Source organism: Triticum aestivum, chromosome 4A (assembly GCF_018294505.1).
Source record: "Triticum aestivum cultivar Chinese Spring chromosome 4A, IWGSC CS RefSeq v2.1, whole genome shotgun sequence".
In the NCBI taxonomy this organism is placed as follows: Eukaryota; Viridiplantae; Streptophyta; class Magnoliopsida; order Poales; family Poaceae; genus Triticum; species Triticum aestivum.
Window position 1 is genome coordinate 598,396,801 of NC_057803.1, and position 19,752 is coordinate 598,416,552.

General features: G+C 52.7%; 2 protein-coding genes across 2 annotated transcripts; both read left to right on the forward strand.

Annotated features, from left to right (window-relative positions):
- Window positions 1-274: 274 nt before the first annotated feature.
- On the forward strand, window positions 275-3,118 carry LOC123087390 (histidine-containing phosphotransfer protein 2-like). Its single transcript, XM_044509392.1, has 6 exons — window positions 275-494; window positions 580-716; window positions 804-872; window positions 1,828-1,899; window positions 2,324-2,396; window positions 2,790-3,118. The coding sequence occupies exons 1-6, from the start codon at window positions 288-290 to the stop codon at window positions 2,823-2,825; spliced, it is 594 nt and encodes a 197-aa protein (XP_044365327.1). The 5' UTR covers window positions 275-287; the 3' UTR covers window positions 2,826-3,118.
- An 8,974-nt stretch (window positions 3,119-12,092) lies between these two features.
- Window positions 12,093-13,924, forward strand: LOC123087387 (3-ketoacyl-CoA synthase 5-like). Its single transcript, XM_044509390.1, has one exon. It carries the CDS (start codon window positions 12,155-12,157, stop codon window positions 13,631-13,633), a length of 1,479 nt encoding a protein of 492 aa, XP_044365325.1. The 5' UTR covers window positions 12,093-12,154; the 3' UTR covers window positions 13,634-13,924.
- The last annotated feature ends 5,828 nt before the right edge of the window (window positions 13,925-19,752 follow it).

Sequence of the window (19,752 nt, forward strand, 5' to 3'; positions counted from 1 at the left end):
GTTCGCACACAAAAGTACGTAAAAACACGACCATCGGGACAGAACCATCCAAAGAAGAAGCCTACTCCATCTGCACATCGCTATGATCATCTGGATGCAGCTGGCTTCCTCAACCTGTAGCTCCATTCATGCACTGCACGCATGCCCGCTCGTTCATGCATGGCCAAGCAAGCAGAGGTAACGTAGCACTCGCCGCCAAAAGCTTCCGCGGAAGAGCCGATCTGGCTGCATCCGGCGTCGTCCACCTTGTAGCTAGCTAATGCTTCCCAGCCGTGCCTGTACTGTTAATGGTGGCACTCCCAGCCAAACGTCTCCCGCCGGCAGAGCCTCGTGCTTCCAGATATATAAGGGGCTCCATCGACCCCAAACCCCCTCCAACTCTACCTCAGACCACTCCGCCACCGGCACCACAGCTTCCATCGGATCCCTTCGCCATGTCGGCCGCCGCGCTCAGGGCTCTACTGAACTCCCATGTCACTTCAATGTTCAACACGGTGAGTCCATCCCCATCTAGATCCGGTGTGCTTGTGGGCTGACGGGCTGGCTGTGCCTTCTCGTGATGTGATGTGATTCATGTAGGGTACGGTGGACGAGTATTTCCAGTACCTGCAGTCGGTGGAAGAGGACGGCAGCTCAGCGCCGGGCTTGGTTGCCGAGGTCATCAACCTCTTCATCGGCGACGCCAACAGCATCCTCAACGGCATCGCTGGCCTGCTGTCCGCCCCCAACCCCTCCTCCCTCCATCTGCTTTCGTCATCTCATCTTGGGTACTGATTTGGTCCGCTCTGTTTTGCGATTAGCAGGAACCAGCCCGTGGTAGATTTCAACAAGGTGGACGACCTGGTGCATCAGCTCAAGGGGTGCAGCTGCAGGTGATGATGATAAGCCATTGTCTTTCTCCCACCCATTTATAACTACTGTATGTTTGTTCTCCGCCGCATCGATGTCGGTGTGATTTAGATGTGCTTGTCATGGGCATGCAGTTCATGCTGTTGCTTGCGTTTTGTGTAGTCGTAGGTAGAAGTGTCGAGTTTACTTGTGTTTCATGAAACGGATGTACCGGTATTCATGCCAACGGCAATATTATGGCTACCCTGTCGTGTTGTGAACGTTACTGGTATTAATTATTTTCTATATATGTGTAACGCTGATGTAGTTTCCTGGTTTGTCCAAGTTTATGTTCAGATGTGTTGGCGCGGTGAAGTTTGCGACTGTTGGATACATAAGTATAAGATCTGAGTTCTGTTTGTGTATTCGTCCCAGCGGCGATGCTATAGATCCGCAAGGAATACTTGTTGTCTTGCCGACATTTCTAGTGCTAACAAATCTATTATTTACTTAGTGGCAATATTCTAGGCTCGCAATAATAAATTGTCTTTCTGCAAACATTTGAATGATCGGCTATTCTACGTAATGACAATGGTTGTTTTTCTAGTTTGTCCACACTATTGCTGTTGTCTTTATTCTGATGAGCTGGCATCGGGTGTGTATGGCATTGGCATGTGGCTCGTGTAGCTCGCACTATCGTATAGCTGTAATTAGAAAAGCCGAATTTTGTCGTGTTTTTTGTAACTAAATCATTGATAGTCATGCAAATGTTATGGTTCGACAAGTGAAATTTTAACGTGTTGTAATTATCTCTGGTACTACATGTACAATTGCGTTCAAGGGTAGTGCTATTTATTTTTCTGGTTGATCAAACAATTTACTGTGTTGACAACCGTTAGAGAAAATGGCTCCTTGAGAACATTATTATGACAGCAGCAGCGTTTAGTAAGTTTGAGAAAATTCTAGTGTCCTTATCTTGCTCTTTTTGGCTTGTATCAGTGTTGGTGCTAAGAAAGTGAACCTCTGCTGTATGTACTTCCATCAGTTCATTGAGTCAAGAAGCAAAGAAGGGTCAGTATACTTGGTACCTTATTATATGTGTTTCAGTTTAATTATTCACTTAGTAGCTTACTATACATGTTGCACAATAATTATTCTCCACACTCTGTATTGTTTGCATTCCATATGTAAAGCTGTTGGCAAATTTCCTCTTTTACACCACTATACTATGTTCATACTAATCTAATATTCTTAAGGACCAGCGTTCACTTTATTTCCATCCACGTGATGGTAGAACTCTGTTCATTATCGGAATATGCCTCTTTGATTGTTCTATTGTAACTTTTCTAGACTTATGTTTATAGCATGACTAAGTCTGAGATGGCTTGAGATATTTTTTCCATGCCTCGGCTTACGATTTTCGAACCATGTCAATTCAGTTTGCTTAATTATTCTCTCGAGCATTTGACAATGTGGTATTTTTGCATTATTCTAGGTGCCTCATGGCGTTGTCTCTTCTTAGGAATGAGTTCTGCGATGTGTGCAACAAGTTCCAGACCATGATGCAGGTAGCCCCTTATGTACCTATGTTGGCTTTTGACTTCCAACTTCTGACTAGTGTCATGCTCTACAAATCGGTCATGTATTGTTTAAGATAAAAAGGGAAATGTGTTCTCATTCTTTTTGCTATTGATATTTATCTTATTATACTGTTTGGTTTCTTAAGTATCTGAAATGTTTGTGCCTTAATTTATGTCAACACATTTCTGTAGCTATATTGGGTAGTTTTAAGCCATATAATTTATTTGTTTCTCAACGTAAAATAAGCCTGGCGAACGACCGGAATAAGATACCGACCACCTTGTAACATGGCTGATTTGTGAATCCTTGTGACTTGACAAACATTATGCACAGTGCCTTAGGCATGTTGTAATCATTAATTTGTTCTTCTTTTGATGTAGCTGGAGCAGCAGATCGCAGCCTGTGGTCCTAAGTAGTAGCAATCGAAGCAAAAAGAGCATAGCCCCATGTGATCCCACCCATGATGGGGTGTATTTATCTCTGAAGGCGCAAACAATATTCAACATGTGTCTGGCTTTCAGGCGGTTATAAAATAACATGAGGAATCTTGTGTAGGAACTCGAGTCACACAAATCTTCAAAAAAATCGTTGTCATGTGTCTATGTCTCTTTCAAGTCTATATCAGGTTGTGCTTGTTGGGCTTGCCCGGCCCATGCAATTTGTGAACTCTTTACCTAGTTGGCTGGTTAATGGTGTCTTCATTTTGTCATACGATGTTGTCTCTCTCGTCTGTTTACTGTCTTTCAGGATGCCAGTGCCTCTGCTTGAGCAAGGGGAAATGTTTGTTGGTTCTCTAAAACTACACCTGAGTGAGTGCATGGCTTGAGATTAGAAGTCCTATGTTGGCTAGGACAATGTGAGTGTCGTTGGTTAGCCTCCACAACCATCAGAACCTCCAGAAAACCAGACTCGTTACAGTCCCCTGCCACGTGGCCATCACAGACGGTCTGTTGATGACGGACCAGGCGAAACTGGCAATTGCGCCTGCGCTGCCGGAGGGTGGCGGCTCCCCGGCACCGGCGTGCGCGCGTGATGTGCCTAGAGCACCGGAGCTAGTTGAGCCGATGTGGTGGCAGGCCTTGTTCTCCTTCATCGGGGGAACGGGAGATCGCTGCAGGGGAATCCTCAATCATCACCCTACGTCACGATGGATTACGGTGAGAGATGAAGAGGAGGACATTCTCGTGGGGCGGTACCTACGGGGAGACGAGCATGTGTTGGAAGGCGTGCACATGGTGATTGACGTTTTTGAGATCTCTATTGGTTGTCCGATCACGCAGGGGCAGCAGCGTGATTCGGATCCGATCGATATTGTGGATCTTACTACGATGTCTCTGGCAAAGGAATTGAAGGAAGTGGTTTATCGGATGGCGGCGGTGGATACAAATCCCGAGCCCAATCTCTGGCGGATCGGGGGCCTTTTCTGGATTTTCACGGAGGGGTGCGAGGATGAAGACTTAGTGCGATTCCAAGGCCGTCGTGACGCTGCAGATCGTGTCACCGCTGTCCATGTGATTGTCGACGCTGAAGGTGTGTTGCAATGGTAACAAGGACAATGACAAGGTGACTTGACCTCACCAGGGCGTACTTCAAAGGTCGTCGGCGTCGATGATCAAGCTTTGGAAAGGGCCGATTCCCAAGGTAAGTCTCCCACAAACTACGTTATCTTGTTTTATATTGCCGGATTCTTCGATGAAGGTTACTAGAAAAAATAAGAAGAAGGGTCGTGCGGCAATGCAGCCAGCAGCGTAGGTGGTCGTCGGGACTGAGGATATCCGAGTGGCAAAGGTGGCAATGTGTGACGGAGGCAGCAACCGCGGTCTTGGGCTCGAATGATAATGGGTATATGGTATGTAGCCCAGGCCGTTGGCCTAGTCGGTGCTATCCCAGCGACGTTGCACACAAACGCATTGGATCTTGTGCATTCTCATGCACGTCCGGCGTCTAGGGTTTGACATATTGCTCACCCTGGTTTTCCTTCGCTAAGGCAGGGGCGTGTCGCCAGGATCTCGTCGGCACCTGTGGTTGCGATGGTAGCAATGGCCAGCCATGGGAATGGGCAGCCGCCGCCGGCTAGAACCGACGGTTCGCAGCGGCGCGCGCCACCTGCTAGGGATAGGCGGGCGTTGGCCATGAGCGTCGCTACTCAAGGAGTTGGCCGAAGTCAGAACTTCGGCTTGGGGCAAGAGTTCTACGGTCCCTCGGATGGCGGCCGCAATCCTCCCCGTGGACAGTGGGGGCGATGGTTATAATGCCTATGGGAGGGTCAGCACCGCGGTCGTCCTCGGCTGACGAAGGGTGCGGGTACGCTTGGCAGAATGACTGCGAGGCTGGCCGAGGCTTCTATGGTCCTTCGTGCAACTTCGTGGAGGAGCCTTTTAACCGCTCGGCCCTCTCCTCTCCCATAACCACACAGAGAGGAGGGAAGGGGAGGCGCTGAACTCGAGTAGCTTCGTCCGCCGAGGTCGTGGCCTGGTCGCGGGTCCGGGGGCGCCATGGCCACCGCCTTGCGTGCTCGATTTGGAGCTTAGTTGGTCAAGTGAGTGAAGGGGGAGGGGGTCGTCGATGGTGGGAGTGGGGGCGGCGGCGGATCCAAGTCCGACGGAGGGAGATGGTTGGCACTCCCAGACACCTGGGAGCAACATCCGGGCCAAACCCACAGCTACATACCCTCCATGTAGACCCGACGCGTCCGTTTCCCCCCTCCGGATGCCGGCGGCGGCGCCGTCCGTGAGGGGGGCCACACCCCGAAGACGCGTGCCGCCTCTTCGGACATGCCACCACACCACCCCGCATGTATGAGGGCCCGGTGCGACGCTCCGGTGGCATTGCTACCCCCCAGGGCCCCCGTCCCACCTAATCCTGTAGCGTTTGACCACGGGATCTAGCCCTTTGACTTTGCACGGACGGACTTTGACCAGTGGACCTCCCCGCCCGGTTGTGTCAGGTCAGCCCATAGGAACACTTTGGAGCAACAACCGGGCCAGACCCACAGCAAGATCCCCTCCGTGTAGACCCGACGCGTCCGTTTCCCCCCTCCAGGTGCCGGCGGCGGCGCCGTCCGTGAGGGGGGCACACCCCGGACACGCGTGCCGCGCGTTTGCAACCGCCACAACACTTCTAGACTTGTGAGAGGCCGCCTACGCAAGATTTGGCGGCATGCTAGCCCCCGGAGGCCGTCGGCCACAGCCGTAGACGCGCGAAAGGCAATCCGCGTAGAGGGAATTTTTTGGATACTTCTGCATCACCAAAAATTATGAAAAAATACCATCGTTCCTATAGCACATGTGCCCACGTCATGCAAAAAAACTCATGATTTTATCGCGCTCCGAGTATTTAATAATATTCACGCCGCATCGTTACCGCAGAACGTCTACTACCGTGTCATCGTCGTCCGTGAGGGCGGGGCACGCCCCAGAGACGTGTGCCGCCTCTTCGGACATGCCATCACACCACCCCGCATGTATGAGGGCCCGGTGCGACGCTCCGGTGGCATTGCTACCCCCAGGGCCCCCGTCCCGCCTAACCCTATAGTGTTTGACCACGGGATCTAGCCCTTTGACTTTGCACGGACGGGCTTTGACCAGCGGACCTCCCCGCCCGGTTGTGTTAGGTCAGCCCATAGGAACACTTTGGAGCAACAACCGGGCCAGACCCACAGCAAGATCCCCTCCGTGTAGACACGACGCGTCCGTTTCCCCCCTCCAGGTGCCGGCGGCGGCGCCGTCCGTGAGGGGGGCACACTCCGGACACGCGTGCCGGGCGTTTGCAACCGCCACAACACTTCTAGACTTGTGAGAGGCCGCCTACGCAAGATTTGGCGGCATGCAAGCCCTCGGAGGCCGCCGGCCACAGCCGTAGACGCGCGAAGGGCAATCCGCGTAGAGGGAATTTTTCGGATACTTCTCTATCACCAAAAATTATGAAAAAATACCATCGTTCCTATAGCACATGTGCCCACGTCGTGCAAAAAAACACATGATTTAATCGCGCTCCGAGTATTTAATAATATTCACGTCGCATCGTTACCGCAGAACGTCTACTACCGTGTCATCGTCGTCCGTGAGGGGGGGCCATGCCCCGGAGACGCGTGCCGCCTCTTCGGACATGCCATCACACCACCCCGCATGTATGAGGGCCCGGTGCGACGCTCCGGTGGAATTGCTACCCCCAGGGCCCCCGTCCCGCCTAATCCTGTAGCGTTTGACCACGGGATCTAGCCCTTTAACTTTGCACGGACGGGCTTTGACCAGCGGACCTCCCCGCCCGGTTGTGTTAGGTTAGCCCATAGGAACACTTTGGAGCAACAACCGGGCCAGACACACAGCAAGATCCCCTCCGTGTAGACCCGATGCGTCCGTTTCCCACCTCCGGATGCCGGCGGCGGCGCCGTCCGTGAGGGGGCCACACCCCGAAGACGCGTGCCGCCTCTTCGGACATGCCACCACACCACCCCGCATGTATGAGGGCCCGGTGCGACGCTCCGGTGGCATTGCTACCCCCCAGGGCCCCCGTCCCACCTAACCCTGTAGCGTTTGACCACGGGATCTAGCCCTTTGACTTTGCACGGACGGACTTTGACCAGTGGACCTCCCCGCCCGGTTGTGTTAGGTCAGCCCATAGGAACACTTTGGAGCAACACCCAGGCCAGACCCACAGCAAGATCCCCTCCGTGTAGACCCGACACGTCCGTTTCCCCCCTCCAGGTGCCGGCGGCAGCGCCGTCCGTGAGGGGGGCACACCCCGGACACACGTGCCGCGCGTTTGCAACCGCCACAACACTTCTAGACTTGTGAGAGGCCGCCTACGCAAGATTTGGCGGCATGCTAGCCCCCGGAGGCCGCCGGCCACAGCCGTAGACGCGCGAAAGGCAATCCGCGTAGAGAGAATTTTTTGGATACTTCTGCATCACCAAAAATTATGAAAAAATACCATCGTTCCTATAGCACATGTGCCCACGTCGTGCAAAAAAACTCATGATTTTATCGCGCTCCGAGTATTTAATAATATTCACGCCGCATCGTTACCGCAGAACGTCTACTACCGTGTCATCGCCGTCCGTGAGGGGGGGGGGCACGCCCCAGAGACGGGTGCCGCCTCTTCGGACATGCCATCACACCACCCCGCATGTATGAGGGCCCGGTGCGACGCTCCGGTGGCATTGCTACCCCCCAGGGCCCCCGTCCCGCCTAACCCTATAGTGTTTGACCACGGGATCTAGCCCTTTGACTTTGCACGGACGGGCTTTGACCAGCGGACCTCCCCGCCCGGTTGTGTTAGGTCAGCCCATAGGAACACTTTGGAGCAACAACCGGGCCAGACCCACAGCAAGATCCCCTCCGTGTAGACACGACACGTCCGTTTCCCCCCTCCAGGTGTCGGCGGCGGCGCCGTCCATGAGGGGGGCACACTCCGGACACGCGTGTCGGGCGTTTGCAACCGCCACAACACTTCTAGACTTGTGAGAGGCCGCCTACGCAAGATTTGGCGGCATGCAAGCCCTCGGAGGCCGCCGGCCACAGCCGTAGACGCGCGAAAGGCAATCCGCGTAGAGGGAATTTCTTGGATACTTCTGCATCACCAAAAATTATGAAAAAATACCATCGTTCCTATAGCACATGTGCCCACGTCGTGCAAAAAAACTCATGATTTTATCATGCTCCGAGTATTTAATAATATTCACGCCGCATCGTTACCGCAGAACGTCTACTACCGTGTCATCGCCGTCCGTGAGGGGGGGGGGCACGCCCCGGAGACGCGTGCCGCCTCTTCGGACATGCCATCACACCACCCCGCATGTATGAGGGTCCCGGTGCGACGCTCCGGTGGCATTGCTACCCCCCAGGGCCCCCGTCCCGCCTAACCCTATAGTGTTTGACCACGGGATCTAGCCCTTTGACTTTGCACGGACGGCTTTGACCAGCGGACCTCCCCGCCCGGTTGTGTTAGGTCAGCCCATAGGAACACTTTGGAGCAACAACCGGGCCAGACCCACAGCCAGATCCCCTCCGTGTAGACACGACGCGTCCGTTTCCCCCCTCCAGGTGCCGGCGGCGGCGCCATCCGTGAGGGGGGCACACTCCGGACACGCGTGCCAGGCGTTTGCAACCGCCACAACACTTCTAGACTTGTGAGAGGCCGCCTACGCAAGATTTGGCGGCATGCAAGCCCTCGGAGGCCGCCGGCCACAACCGTAGACGCGCGAAGGGCAATCCGCGTAGAGAGAATTTTTCGGATACTTCTCTATCACCAAAAATTATGAAAAAATACCATCGTTCCTATAGCACATGTGCCCATGTCGTGCAAAAAACACATGATTTAATCGCGCTCCGAGTATTTAATAATATTCACGCCGCATCGTTACCGCAGAACGTCTACTACCGTGTCATCGCCGTCCGTGAGGGGGGGCCACGCCCCGGAGACGCGTGCCGCCTCTTCGGACATGCCATCACACCACCCCGCATGTATGAGGGCCCGGTGCGACGCTCCGGTGGAATTGATACCCCCAGGGCCCCCGTCCCGCCTAATCCTGTAGCGTTTGACCATGGGATCTAGCCCTTTGACTTTGCACGGACGGGCTTTGACCAGCGGACCTCCCCGCCCGGTTGTGTTAGGTCAGCCCATAGGAACACTTTGGAGCAACAACCGGGCCAGACACACAGCAAGATCCCCTCCGTGTAGACCCGATGCGTCCGTTTCCCCCCTCCAGGTGCCGGCGGCGGCGCCGTCCGTTAGGGGGCCACGCCCCGGAGATGTGTGCCGCCTCTTCGGACATGCCACAACACCACCTGGTTGTGGTAGGTCATCCCATAGAAACACTTCGGAGCAACGTCCCCTCCGTATAGACCCGATGTGGCTGTTTCCGCCCTCCAGATGCCGGCGTCGGCGCTGTCCGTGAGGGGGGCAGACCGCGGACGTGAGGGGGTCACACTCCGGAGACGGGTGTTGGGAGTTTGCAATCACCACAAAACTTCTGTCGGCATAGCTGTTTTTGATTTTAATAAAATATAATGTCCTATATTCAAAAGAACATGACGTCACATTATTACTGTGCTAAAAAAATACAAACTATATATATATATATATATATTCATAATCTATGAAAAAAATTACAAATTATATATATATATTCATAATCTATGGAAAAAATTACAGACTACACATATATTCATATAATAATACATAAAAAAGCATATGCTACATGTCAGTTAATATAATAATACATAAAAAGCATAAAAAAACCATATGCTACATGTCAGTTAATATGCCGACGGCATATAAACGGCAGGGTTTAGGTGGGCGGCGTGCCGCGGATCGCTGACGTGGCGGGTATGCCGACGGCGGCCGTCGGCATATCTGCTGGACGGTGCGCCACGGATCGATGACGTGGCATGACGATATATGCCGACGGCCACCCATCCCTGTCGTCGGCATAGATTTGACGACGTTAGCCGCTGATCACGGGCGGGGTCGCCAGGCCCACGGGTATGCCGACGGCCTATTTATGCCGACGGTTGCTGTCGGCATGTTCGCAGCTGGGCCGACGACAGTTTTATGCCGACGGGTGCCGTCGGCTTAGCTCATGGTAGCCTGACGGCCAAGATACGCCGACGGCCAAGACGTGGCGGTCGGCATAGCTCAAAGTAGGCCGACGGCGGCCGTCGGCATTGTTTTGGCCGTCGGGGTAGGGCCGTTTTCCGGTAGTGAATGAAAGTCTATCAGAAAACCACTGCCGTTGTGATTATAAGCGCAAGTTTTTCCTAAATGCATCAGACACCGACAAGTTGTTTCTGGAATTTCTTTTTGCTATGTAAAAATTATTCTACATATTAATGAAAATCCGGTGTCGGCAACTTTTTGGTGATCACGGCTGGCTGACCTCCAGCCGGCCGGATGTTCACGGGCACATCCGAATGTGTCCACGGACATTTGGTGACCTCCATTTGAGAACTAGCGTTGGAGATGCCCTAAGGCCACCTTAACTGTTCAACCGGCTGGGCTACAGCATGCCTAGGCAGGCTGGCCTGCTGGCGCGTACGAGAATTCGAGCGCGCAAGCCGAATGGTTTTCCGTCGCTGGCAATCCGTGGAAGAAGCCGGAATTGGGAAATAGAAGCCAGATTTAAGGATTCAGTGAAGCCGGATGACTTTTGAACAAGCCCTTACGTACAAGAAATAGAGTTTATATTTAAGCTGGCTTTTCAACATTTACCCTTTATTGGTAGGTTTCAAAAAGTTATCCTCTGAGTGTTTATACCTGAACACAATTGTTATAAAAACTTTGTCATAATGTAGAACCTGACATATGTTGTTTTGCTTCGGCTCACAGGAACATGGCTTGCCCTGTAGTTTCTCTCCTCTCTAATTTCGAGTTTGAGGGCTTTGTAATTCATGTTGTACGTCGCTATTGAGCTGAGCTGAATGGAAAGTTTGGCGCTTCGTGCGCCTTTTGTTGTTCAAAAAAAAAATTAGAAACTTTGTCACGTGCAAAAGAAGATGAAGCATATTTCTACGTTTAAGGTACGTATGCATGTTCTATACATATTTTACTTCAAAAATGACGTGCATATTTTTTTCCTCTTGAAGGATGGAAAGGCGATCTTGCCCAGCCTCTAGGAGAGTCTCCTCCGCCGATGTTCTCCAGCGGCTCCCCTCTGCCGACGACCTTGGTTGTCGGTGTTGAGGGGTTTGCCGAATCCACGCGGGGGATCGTTTTTAGGCCCTAGTAGCTTAGGTTTTTAGGGTGCTCATCGTCTTGGCTTCGGCGGCGGGCTAGCGGCGCTGAATAAAGAATCTTCAGATCCTTCCATGACGAGGCGATCGGCTCCATGGTTGTGGATGGATTTGGAAACCAGTCTGTCCAAATAAGGATAGCGTAGCAGCGGCGACATCCTCGTGGTGGACTTGTGTCATCGGGCTCTGCCGTTGCGACGCCGTTTGCCAGCGACGGGGCGGAGCTTGGGAAGTAGTCCAGGAGCGGATGCAGATTGTGGTCTACATCAGCGGCATCTGGAAAATGATGGATCGTGTGCTAGGTTCGTGGTTCGTGGATGGCAGGTATGATTTCATCGTTCGACGTCTTAGTCGTGTAGGGGTGCTAGATCTGGAGTTCGATGGAGTGTCCGGGGTGTTGTCCCGGTCCGATTCGTTCAACGGTAATTGTTTCGCCTTTGCTGTGTCACCTTGGATGTCCGCAAAACTGCATATAAGCGATGGAGCCGCGTCAAGCTCGGATGAGGAGGTGGTCCGTCATTTTTTCCTTTGGTGGCTGTTGTGGTGGTGCTAGAGGCAGGTGACAGGCATTGGTGTCAAGCTCAGAGGATTCTTCGGTCTTGATTGTAATTTCCTTCTTGGTTGGTGTTCCTTTGTGCAAAGGCTAGCGTTCTGCTATCTTTTTAGTTTTGACAGGTCGGTGTTTACATGGCTTGTACTATGATCTTTATGATATAAATTCTACACATATTACCATGAGGAAAAACATGAGAACATCAAATCTACCAAGGCTATTTCCGGATAGGTTGCTACGCTGCTATCTTCTTACCTCTTATGTGGAGGGAGCGCGCTGGGAGGTACGGTTGTGCTAACTGTGCACTTAAGTGGTTGGCTGGTATCTACCTAGAATCATTAATGGAAGTCTATATATAACACAAAACCACTGCCGTTGTGATTATCAGTGCACGTTTTTCCTAAACTCATCAGACACCCACAAAGCACCAAAGACACCCACACGTAACCGATCGAGCAGCATGAGCTCGTCGTCTGCCGCCATGCACCCCAAGGCCGTGTACCGGCTCATCGTGGACAACTTCCTTGCCGTTGTCACCGCCGCCATGGCCACTCTCTCTGTCGTCGCCCTGGTGTGGCTCGGGCCAGAGGAGCTGATCAGCTGGCTCCGTGGCCGTGAGTTCCAGCCAGCGCACCTGTTCTTCGCCGGGTTCGTTGCGGCCGCAGCAGCCACCTTGTACCTCCTGCTCCGTCCGCGTGCCGTGTACCTGGTCGACTATGCCTGCTTCAGCTCCTCCTTCAACCGCCCGCTCGCCCGCATCCCCATGGCCTCATTCATCGAGCACAACAAGCACACGCCCAGCATCAACGAGCGCAGCGTCCGGTTCATCTCGCGGCTGCTGGAGCGCTCCGGGCTCGGGGAGGAGACCTGCCTGCCGGCGGCGCACAACTACGTCCCGACGCACAAGTACTGCACCCTCGACAACGCCCGCGCCGAGTTCGAGCTCGTGGTCTTCTCGGCGATCGACGACCTGCTCGCCAAGACCGGCGTCACCCCAGACGCGATCAGCGTGCTCGTCCTCAACTGCAGCCTGTTCTGCCCCACGCCATCCCTGGTGGACGTAATCATCAACAAGTACAACCTGCGTAGCGACGTCCGTAGCATCAACCTCTCGGGCATGGGGTGCAGCGCGGGTCTCATCTCCGTGGGGCTCGCCCGGAACCTCCTGCAGGTTGTTCCCCGAGGCTCCCGCGCACTGGTCGTCTCCACGGAGACCATCACGCCCAACTACTATGTCGGCAACGAGCGCGCCATGCTGCTGCCAAACTGCCTGTTCCGTGTCGGCGGGGTGGCCGCGCTGCTGTCCACGTCCCCCGCAAAGGCCCGATTCCGCCTCAAGCACGTTGTGCGCACCTTCACCGGCACCGACGACAGCGCTTACCGGTGCGTGTATCAGGAGGAGGATGAGCAGGGGAACATCGGGATCAACCTCAGCAAGAACTTGATGGCCATCGCCGGGAACTCGCTCGAGGCCAACATCACCAGGATCGGGCCACTGGTCCTGCCGGCCTCCGAGCAGCTCCTCTTCGCTCTCTCCTTCGTTGCGCGGAAGGTGCTTCGCGTGCGAGTCAAGCCCTACATCCCGGACTTCTCCACGGCGTTCAAGCACTTGTGCATCCACGCGGGCGGCCGCGCCGTCATCGACGAGCTGCAGAAGAACCTCAGCCTCTCCGACGAGCAGGTGGAGGCGTCGCGGATGACGCTGCACCGGTTCGGTAACACGTCGAGCAGCTCGTTGTGGTACGAGCTGGCCTACGTGGAGGCCAAGGGCCGGATGCGCAAGGGCGACCGCATTTGGATGATCGGCTTCGGCTCAGGGTTTAAGTGCAACAGCGCGGTGTGGGAGTGCATAGACCCTCCTGCACGCAGCACTGATGGGCCGTGGTCCACGTGCATCCACAGGTATCCGGTGGACATTCCTGACGTCCGAAACAACTAGTACGCAGCTAGCCTACAAAATACATTATTAAGATCAGTTCATTGAGTTTAAACATTATTAAGATCGGGGGAGATGTCGTGAGAATGCACATTGGGCAATTAAGGTCTGTTTATTGAGTTTGTAACCGAATCATCAATCTATAAGATGGTCTCCGATTGTATCCCATTCTTGGGTTGTGTGAGTCGTTGTAAACCGGTGAGATATACTCCTGGTGCCATCGTGTTAGGTTTGGACTCATAACATGTTGGGTACCCCTATACAAAAAGCAATGAAGAAACCCCCAGTGATTAATTGCGGCGTCAAAATTGCTTTTCCATGGTGTTCTAGGGTCAGCTTGTGGTGAAGGCAAACGTAGAACAAAGGTGGCACTCACTAGCACAAGGGTCCTCTTGCGCTCGCTGCTATTACTCCGCAGAGACCAATGACAAGATGCGGCACCCTACTACCAAACAAACATGTACAGGTACCGTACTGTTATGACGCACCAATATATTTACCCTCGACGGAGATGGCGTCGACCATGGGGACTTCACAACATCCGATCAAATATAGATCATCGGGTTCACGTCCATCCGGCGAGATGGAACACTCGGGCTACAACGACCAAGGTTATTATGACAGGCCCGCTGCTTCCTATGGCGAGTCCTCTAGCTTGGTGGATTCGAGCTACTACCAACCAGGTTACAATTCAGATGGAACTCCGTGGTACGGCCTGGTTTGTGCAAGTTTCTTTACGTACTCTCCGGAGGAGCACGTCTCTAGTTACTAAGCCGGCTATCACTAGGCGAACTCGCCCACGAGTTCCGTCAATTCCTGCAAGCAAGAGGGCTTTTCTAGATAATGGTGTGCGTAAATAGAATTGCAACCTTTTTGGTTTTTTTTTTGAGACAATCAGCAAAACTTTATTGACCCGTCACACAGTTTACATGGACGAAATGAAGATCTCCGGGGTGGCCCAACCAAACATGACGACCAAGCCCCAGTTTAAGTGCATGCTTTGCTAGATTGTGGGCCATGACATTCGAGCTTCTAAATTCATGAACAAAATTACATGAAGTAAAACTAGTAGAGTACTCTAGTATTTCATGTATGATAGCCCCATAACCAGCCCCGCTTCTCCTCTTGAGATTGCTCAGTGGTCATAGATGCAACCTTTTTGGTAAAATATAAATGTCATGATAACATATAAGCAGTATATTTTACTGGGCTGAGGTACAAAATTTACTGGGCTGAAGCCCATAAAATCTAACACTCTGGACATGCATGTTCTCAGAGTTGGATAAAATGCAAAATGCTGTGTTGTTGAGTGGTCTCCTCTCGTGGTTGAGACACGCAACTAGCTGCTGCTGCGGTGCCGTTCTCATGCATTATAACACGTTGATCGGACGGACAGGCACTGCGTCTGCTCACTTGATCCCGTGGGTGGATGTGGTCCGGCAAGTTCAATTCCCAACTCCCCCAACCCCCTCGCCTGCCAGCTTGCCGCTTCAACACATGCAGGTGCCCAACTGAGAAGTGCATCGCTGCACGCAGTGGCATCTGCACGCAGCGCATCTACGGCGCGCACAGCCTTGCAATTCGCAGCAGCCAAATGTGCTACTTGGAGTATAGAGCTCCGCTGGTGAGCCAAATGCTGCGTATTGATGTATATGAAGTACGGCGCACTGACAGACAGGCTGACACGCCGCTACAGAGCAGTGTACGAGTGTACGTGCGCATGCGTGCGGGACGAAATAGTACTACCGTCGCTTGGAGCACTGTATAATGTAAAGACTTTTCAACCTGGATGTATTTAAAGAGCATGCAACCGGACAGTATTGATCGCTTGCAACGGCCTCATTCAAACACGCACAAGCATCTCATTCAAACAGAACACACACAACCTTCTGATCAAGTCGGCCGGAGGTGGGAGCAACGTCATGCTTGGGATGGGCCGCTCCATGGACGACATACGCATCGTAGCTAGGAACACCATGATGATCTGCTTATTCATGCTCATGCTGGAGTACTGTACTGACGAGGATAGTTGTGTTCGCCGGAGTACTGTACTGACGAGCATAGTTGTGTTCGCCGGCGCCAGAGGACCGGGGCACACACTCTGAAGCGCGCTGCAGGCGTTGACGGTGTGCGTTGCGATGCAGGCCTCCATGGCGCACGGCACGCTGTAGGCGTTGATGGTACGCGGCCCGACTGCGGCGTACGAATGTACGCCAGCCCCGCCTTCTACCACCGACCAGCGCCGTCTCCGGAGCTGAATGTCATGCAGGACACACCCGACAGCTCAACGTCAGGCGATGGGGCGAGCTCCTCCTGCCCAGATGGCCGCCTCTCCGGCGTCCTCCCTACGCCCGGAACTTCATGCCTCTGGCAGACGTCGTCGCCCCCGTGTATGCTATCCCGCCGCCCCCAATAACGGACGCCGCGGCTCCTGATCTGCAAAATTAAGGACGGGAGAAGTTTTTTTTAGAAAAGAAGGATCACCCCGGCCTCTGCATCTGATCGATGCATGCAGCCATTTTATTAATAATTCTCAAAGACCTTACAAAGCATTACATCAGTATAAGCCTGGAACCACCGTCCTGGCGACACCTGTCGCTACTCCTATCCCCTTGATGCAGGGGTGCCGAATGTCCGAGCCTAATACCAAACAGACATTGCACCAAAACCTAACATCTAAAGCCGGATGCCCCATCCCAGCCACATACCGGGAACGGGTCACACACCGGTCCGGCGCACTCACCGAGGCTACCTCCGCCATCATCCACATAACCATCTCCAGAGCAGGCACCGACGCAAAGACCTTGCCAGGTCAACTGTCAACGCCACCATGGCGCCAGACAGCGCCACCACCTTGCAGAGCGGAAAGATACAATGGCGATGGAAAGCAAGAGCTAGGACGAGGAGGGTACCACCGCCGCCACCCCCCGCACCCCAACAGCGCCCACCGACCACCAAGCTCCCTAAACGGCGCCTTCAAGAAGGATACGACGCCGATGGCGCCGCCGCCGCCCAACAAAGTTGAAGCTTTCGCCCGGGAGAACTAGGGGAAGGGGGAGTGGGGGGATCAGACCTGTCAGACGCCTCCAAGGAGGGACACGGCGCCCTCAGGCGTCGCCGTCGACGCAGCCGACCATGGTCGGCCATGGCTTTCGCCCGGACTGGATTCCCCACCACTAGCACCACCAGCGCCGGCGTCCCATGGAACACGGGCAGGCCAGATGGGGGAGAACACGCCGTACAGGGGGAAGGGGCGCCAGATCTGGCGCCGTCGCCCTCGCCCTCCGAGATTCTTCCGCCCGCGCGGCCAAGAACGCCGGAACCAAACGCCCGCACCACCGCCCGCCGCTAAGCCGGTGGTGCCTCACCAGAGGGGCCGCCGCCCCAGATCCGAATGCCCCCGCGGAAGCAGAGCAGCAACTTGCCCCGCCGCCACCTTCCTTGGCGGCGCCCCGGACTTGCCCGGAGACCGCCTCTGGCGGCGGCGAGGAGAGGTGGGGGTGGAGGAGGGCTGGGCGCGGCTAGGGTTGGCGGCGGCGAGGAGAGGTGGGGGTGGCGGCGGCGAGGAGAGGTGGGGGTGGAGGAGGGCTGGGCGCGGTATAGTTTTGGTTTATAGGGATCTCTCGAGCTGGGGGTGGAGGAGGACGGGAGAAGTTGGAGAAAGGAGAAAGCATGGACATTCGCTCGCAACCGGCAGGAACAAAAGACGCGCAGAGTTTCACTCACCGCTCGCCCAACGCCGGTGTCCTCGCTCCGGTATCGCCATGGCTACATCCGGCGGACATGGGGTGCCGGGGCGAGCTCCTCCTGCCCAAACGCTTTATGTTTCCTTACCTGCTGTCCTACCTGACCTACTGTCCTCGTGTCAGCAGATGCACCACACGGACCGAGCCCGCATGGTAAAAAAGGTCCCCCTGACCTGCTGTCCTTGTGTCAGCCATGCACCGCACGGGCCGAGCCCACCGAGCCAACTTGTCCACCGTATTCATCTGGACATAATGATGTATGTTGCCTTTGTCATTTCTAGCGTTTTTTAATGCGCGCATCACCTCGCCCCGACGTGCGGCTGGATAATTGCGTCCAGATGCCGCTGCGTCCAGGACATCTGCTCTCGTGCCCAACTCCTTAAATTTGTGAATCGACCTAGACCCAACCAAGTTGACAGAGACATAGACGCACCCTAATAAACCTAGCTTGTAAAGAACAGACCATACTAAAACCTGCAAAGAAAATTCCAGGCTCCAATGTATAGGCTGTCACTATTCGCAAAAAAGAAAAAGAAAAAAACCGTATTGGCTGTCACTTATGGAGGTTCATTTTCGTGAGTAGCTAGGATCCTACTGCAATTTTATAGAATTAAACAAAAGCAAACACACAATAGAGCATGTACAAGAATGTTTGTATTTCCATACCTAGCATCCATGGATCCATCCATGCCTTTGGTTCACCACCCAACTCTATTTTTGATCGAAAGGGGTTTCCCCCCACCCCATCTTATTAGAAAACAGGGCAAAGCAAGTCCCAGCGACTGTTTACACGCGTTCGGGTCTACCTGACTTGCAGACCAGAGAAAGTAAATCAAACTACAGCCTAAAAACGAGAAAAGAGATTCTACCATGCACGGGAGATCCCGTGCATGGCTCAGCCGTCCATTCTCTTGAAGATGGATCCATGCATGCTGGTCCACATACATTAATGAGTCACAAATTAAGCCATAGTACCTTTTTCGGTTAAATTATGCCATACATTGACCACTAGCAACCTCTGTTCTATATCCCCCTGACACAATAGTACCTCACCCATCCGTACATTTTCATATGATTTCCAAGCTTCAACATATTTTATTTTTTGAATCACAATTCCAATTTATTATTCATTTAAATATTTGATTTCCTTGTGATTAGGACTTTGAAACAAGACCACTTCTAAATATATTTTCACAAGTTCTAGATTCGTATTTTGAAACATGATGAAACTGTATGAACATAATGATGCAATCTAGAACATGATAAAACCTAATAAAAATTCATGAGAACAAATGCCTATTAAGTTGAGGCTCAGCCACTACTTTCCCTATTAAGTGTATTGACACGGAACGAAACATTATGATACAATTTCGAACAAATGAACCACATTGAAATAGTGTGATTGTTCTTTTTTGAAACATGATAAAACATTTGAATTAATTAGTGCCTTTATAGTGTAAAGCATGTGTTTGTGGAAGGAGAGAATAGATGAATATTTGCACTGTGCAAGTTCCATAATCACGCACGTAATTGTAACATTTTTTTGGAGAAATAAATGTAGTAACATTTCTGACACAACACTAAATGATTATGAGAGCATGGAGGTAAAAAGAAATATCATAGTGGACAAAAGTGGGAGGGTTCCCATAAAAGCATAAACAGCTCAGCTATGCATGCACGGTACCTCCCGTGCATGGTAGAAAAGCCGGTCTCCCTAAAAACGACTAAATCATCCCTCAACATGAACTGTTCAGAAAGAGTCTATGCGCCACGCAAGGCAAACAGCATAATCATCAGCCGAAACAGACAATTGTTGTCTCATGAATATAGAGCGATCACCAGGTTCATCCAAAGCTCATCTCGAGTGAGCTCTCAGCACGCTTCCGCCCCGAGTTCTCTTTGCGCACGCTCTCAGTTCCCAACCCAGACGATCCTGAGCAGTTCGCCTCTTCGACGGTCTAGGAGCTGGAGGCAGCGTCGTAGCAGCACTGGCTGATCGCCCCCGCAGAGAATCTTCCATTGATGTAGGGAAGAGTTGATCCTCCCCAAGATCACGCGAGTGCTTGTACATGGCACACCCTGAAAACAGATATCGTTACGCAAATCCAAATGCCCCAAATGGCAGCAACACAAGCAATGTTAACGACAATTTTCTTGTTATTCATACTCCAAAAGAAAGAAAGCTCAATCATATTTCTAGGCACATTGAAACCGAAAGTTTCAGCAACATCACTCCAACTCTGTTTGGCTACCACACATTCAAAGAACAAATGGTGGACTGATTCCTTCATTACAGTATAAGCAGGTTAAGTTCTCCACTACACTTCTTCTGTTTAGGTTATCTCTGGTAAGAATTTTATTATTAAAAGCCAACCA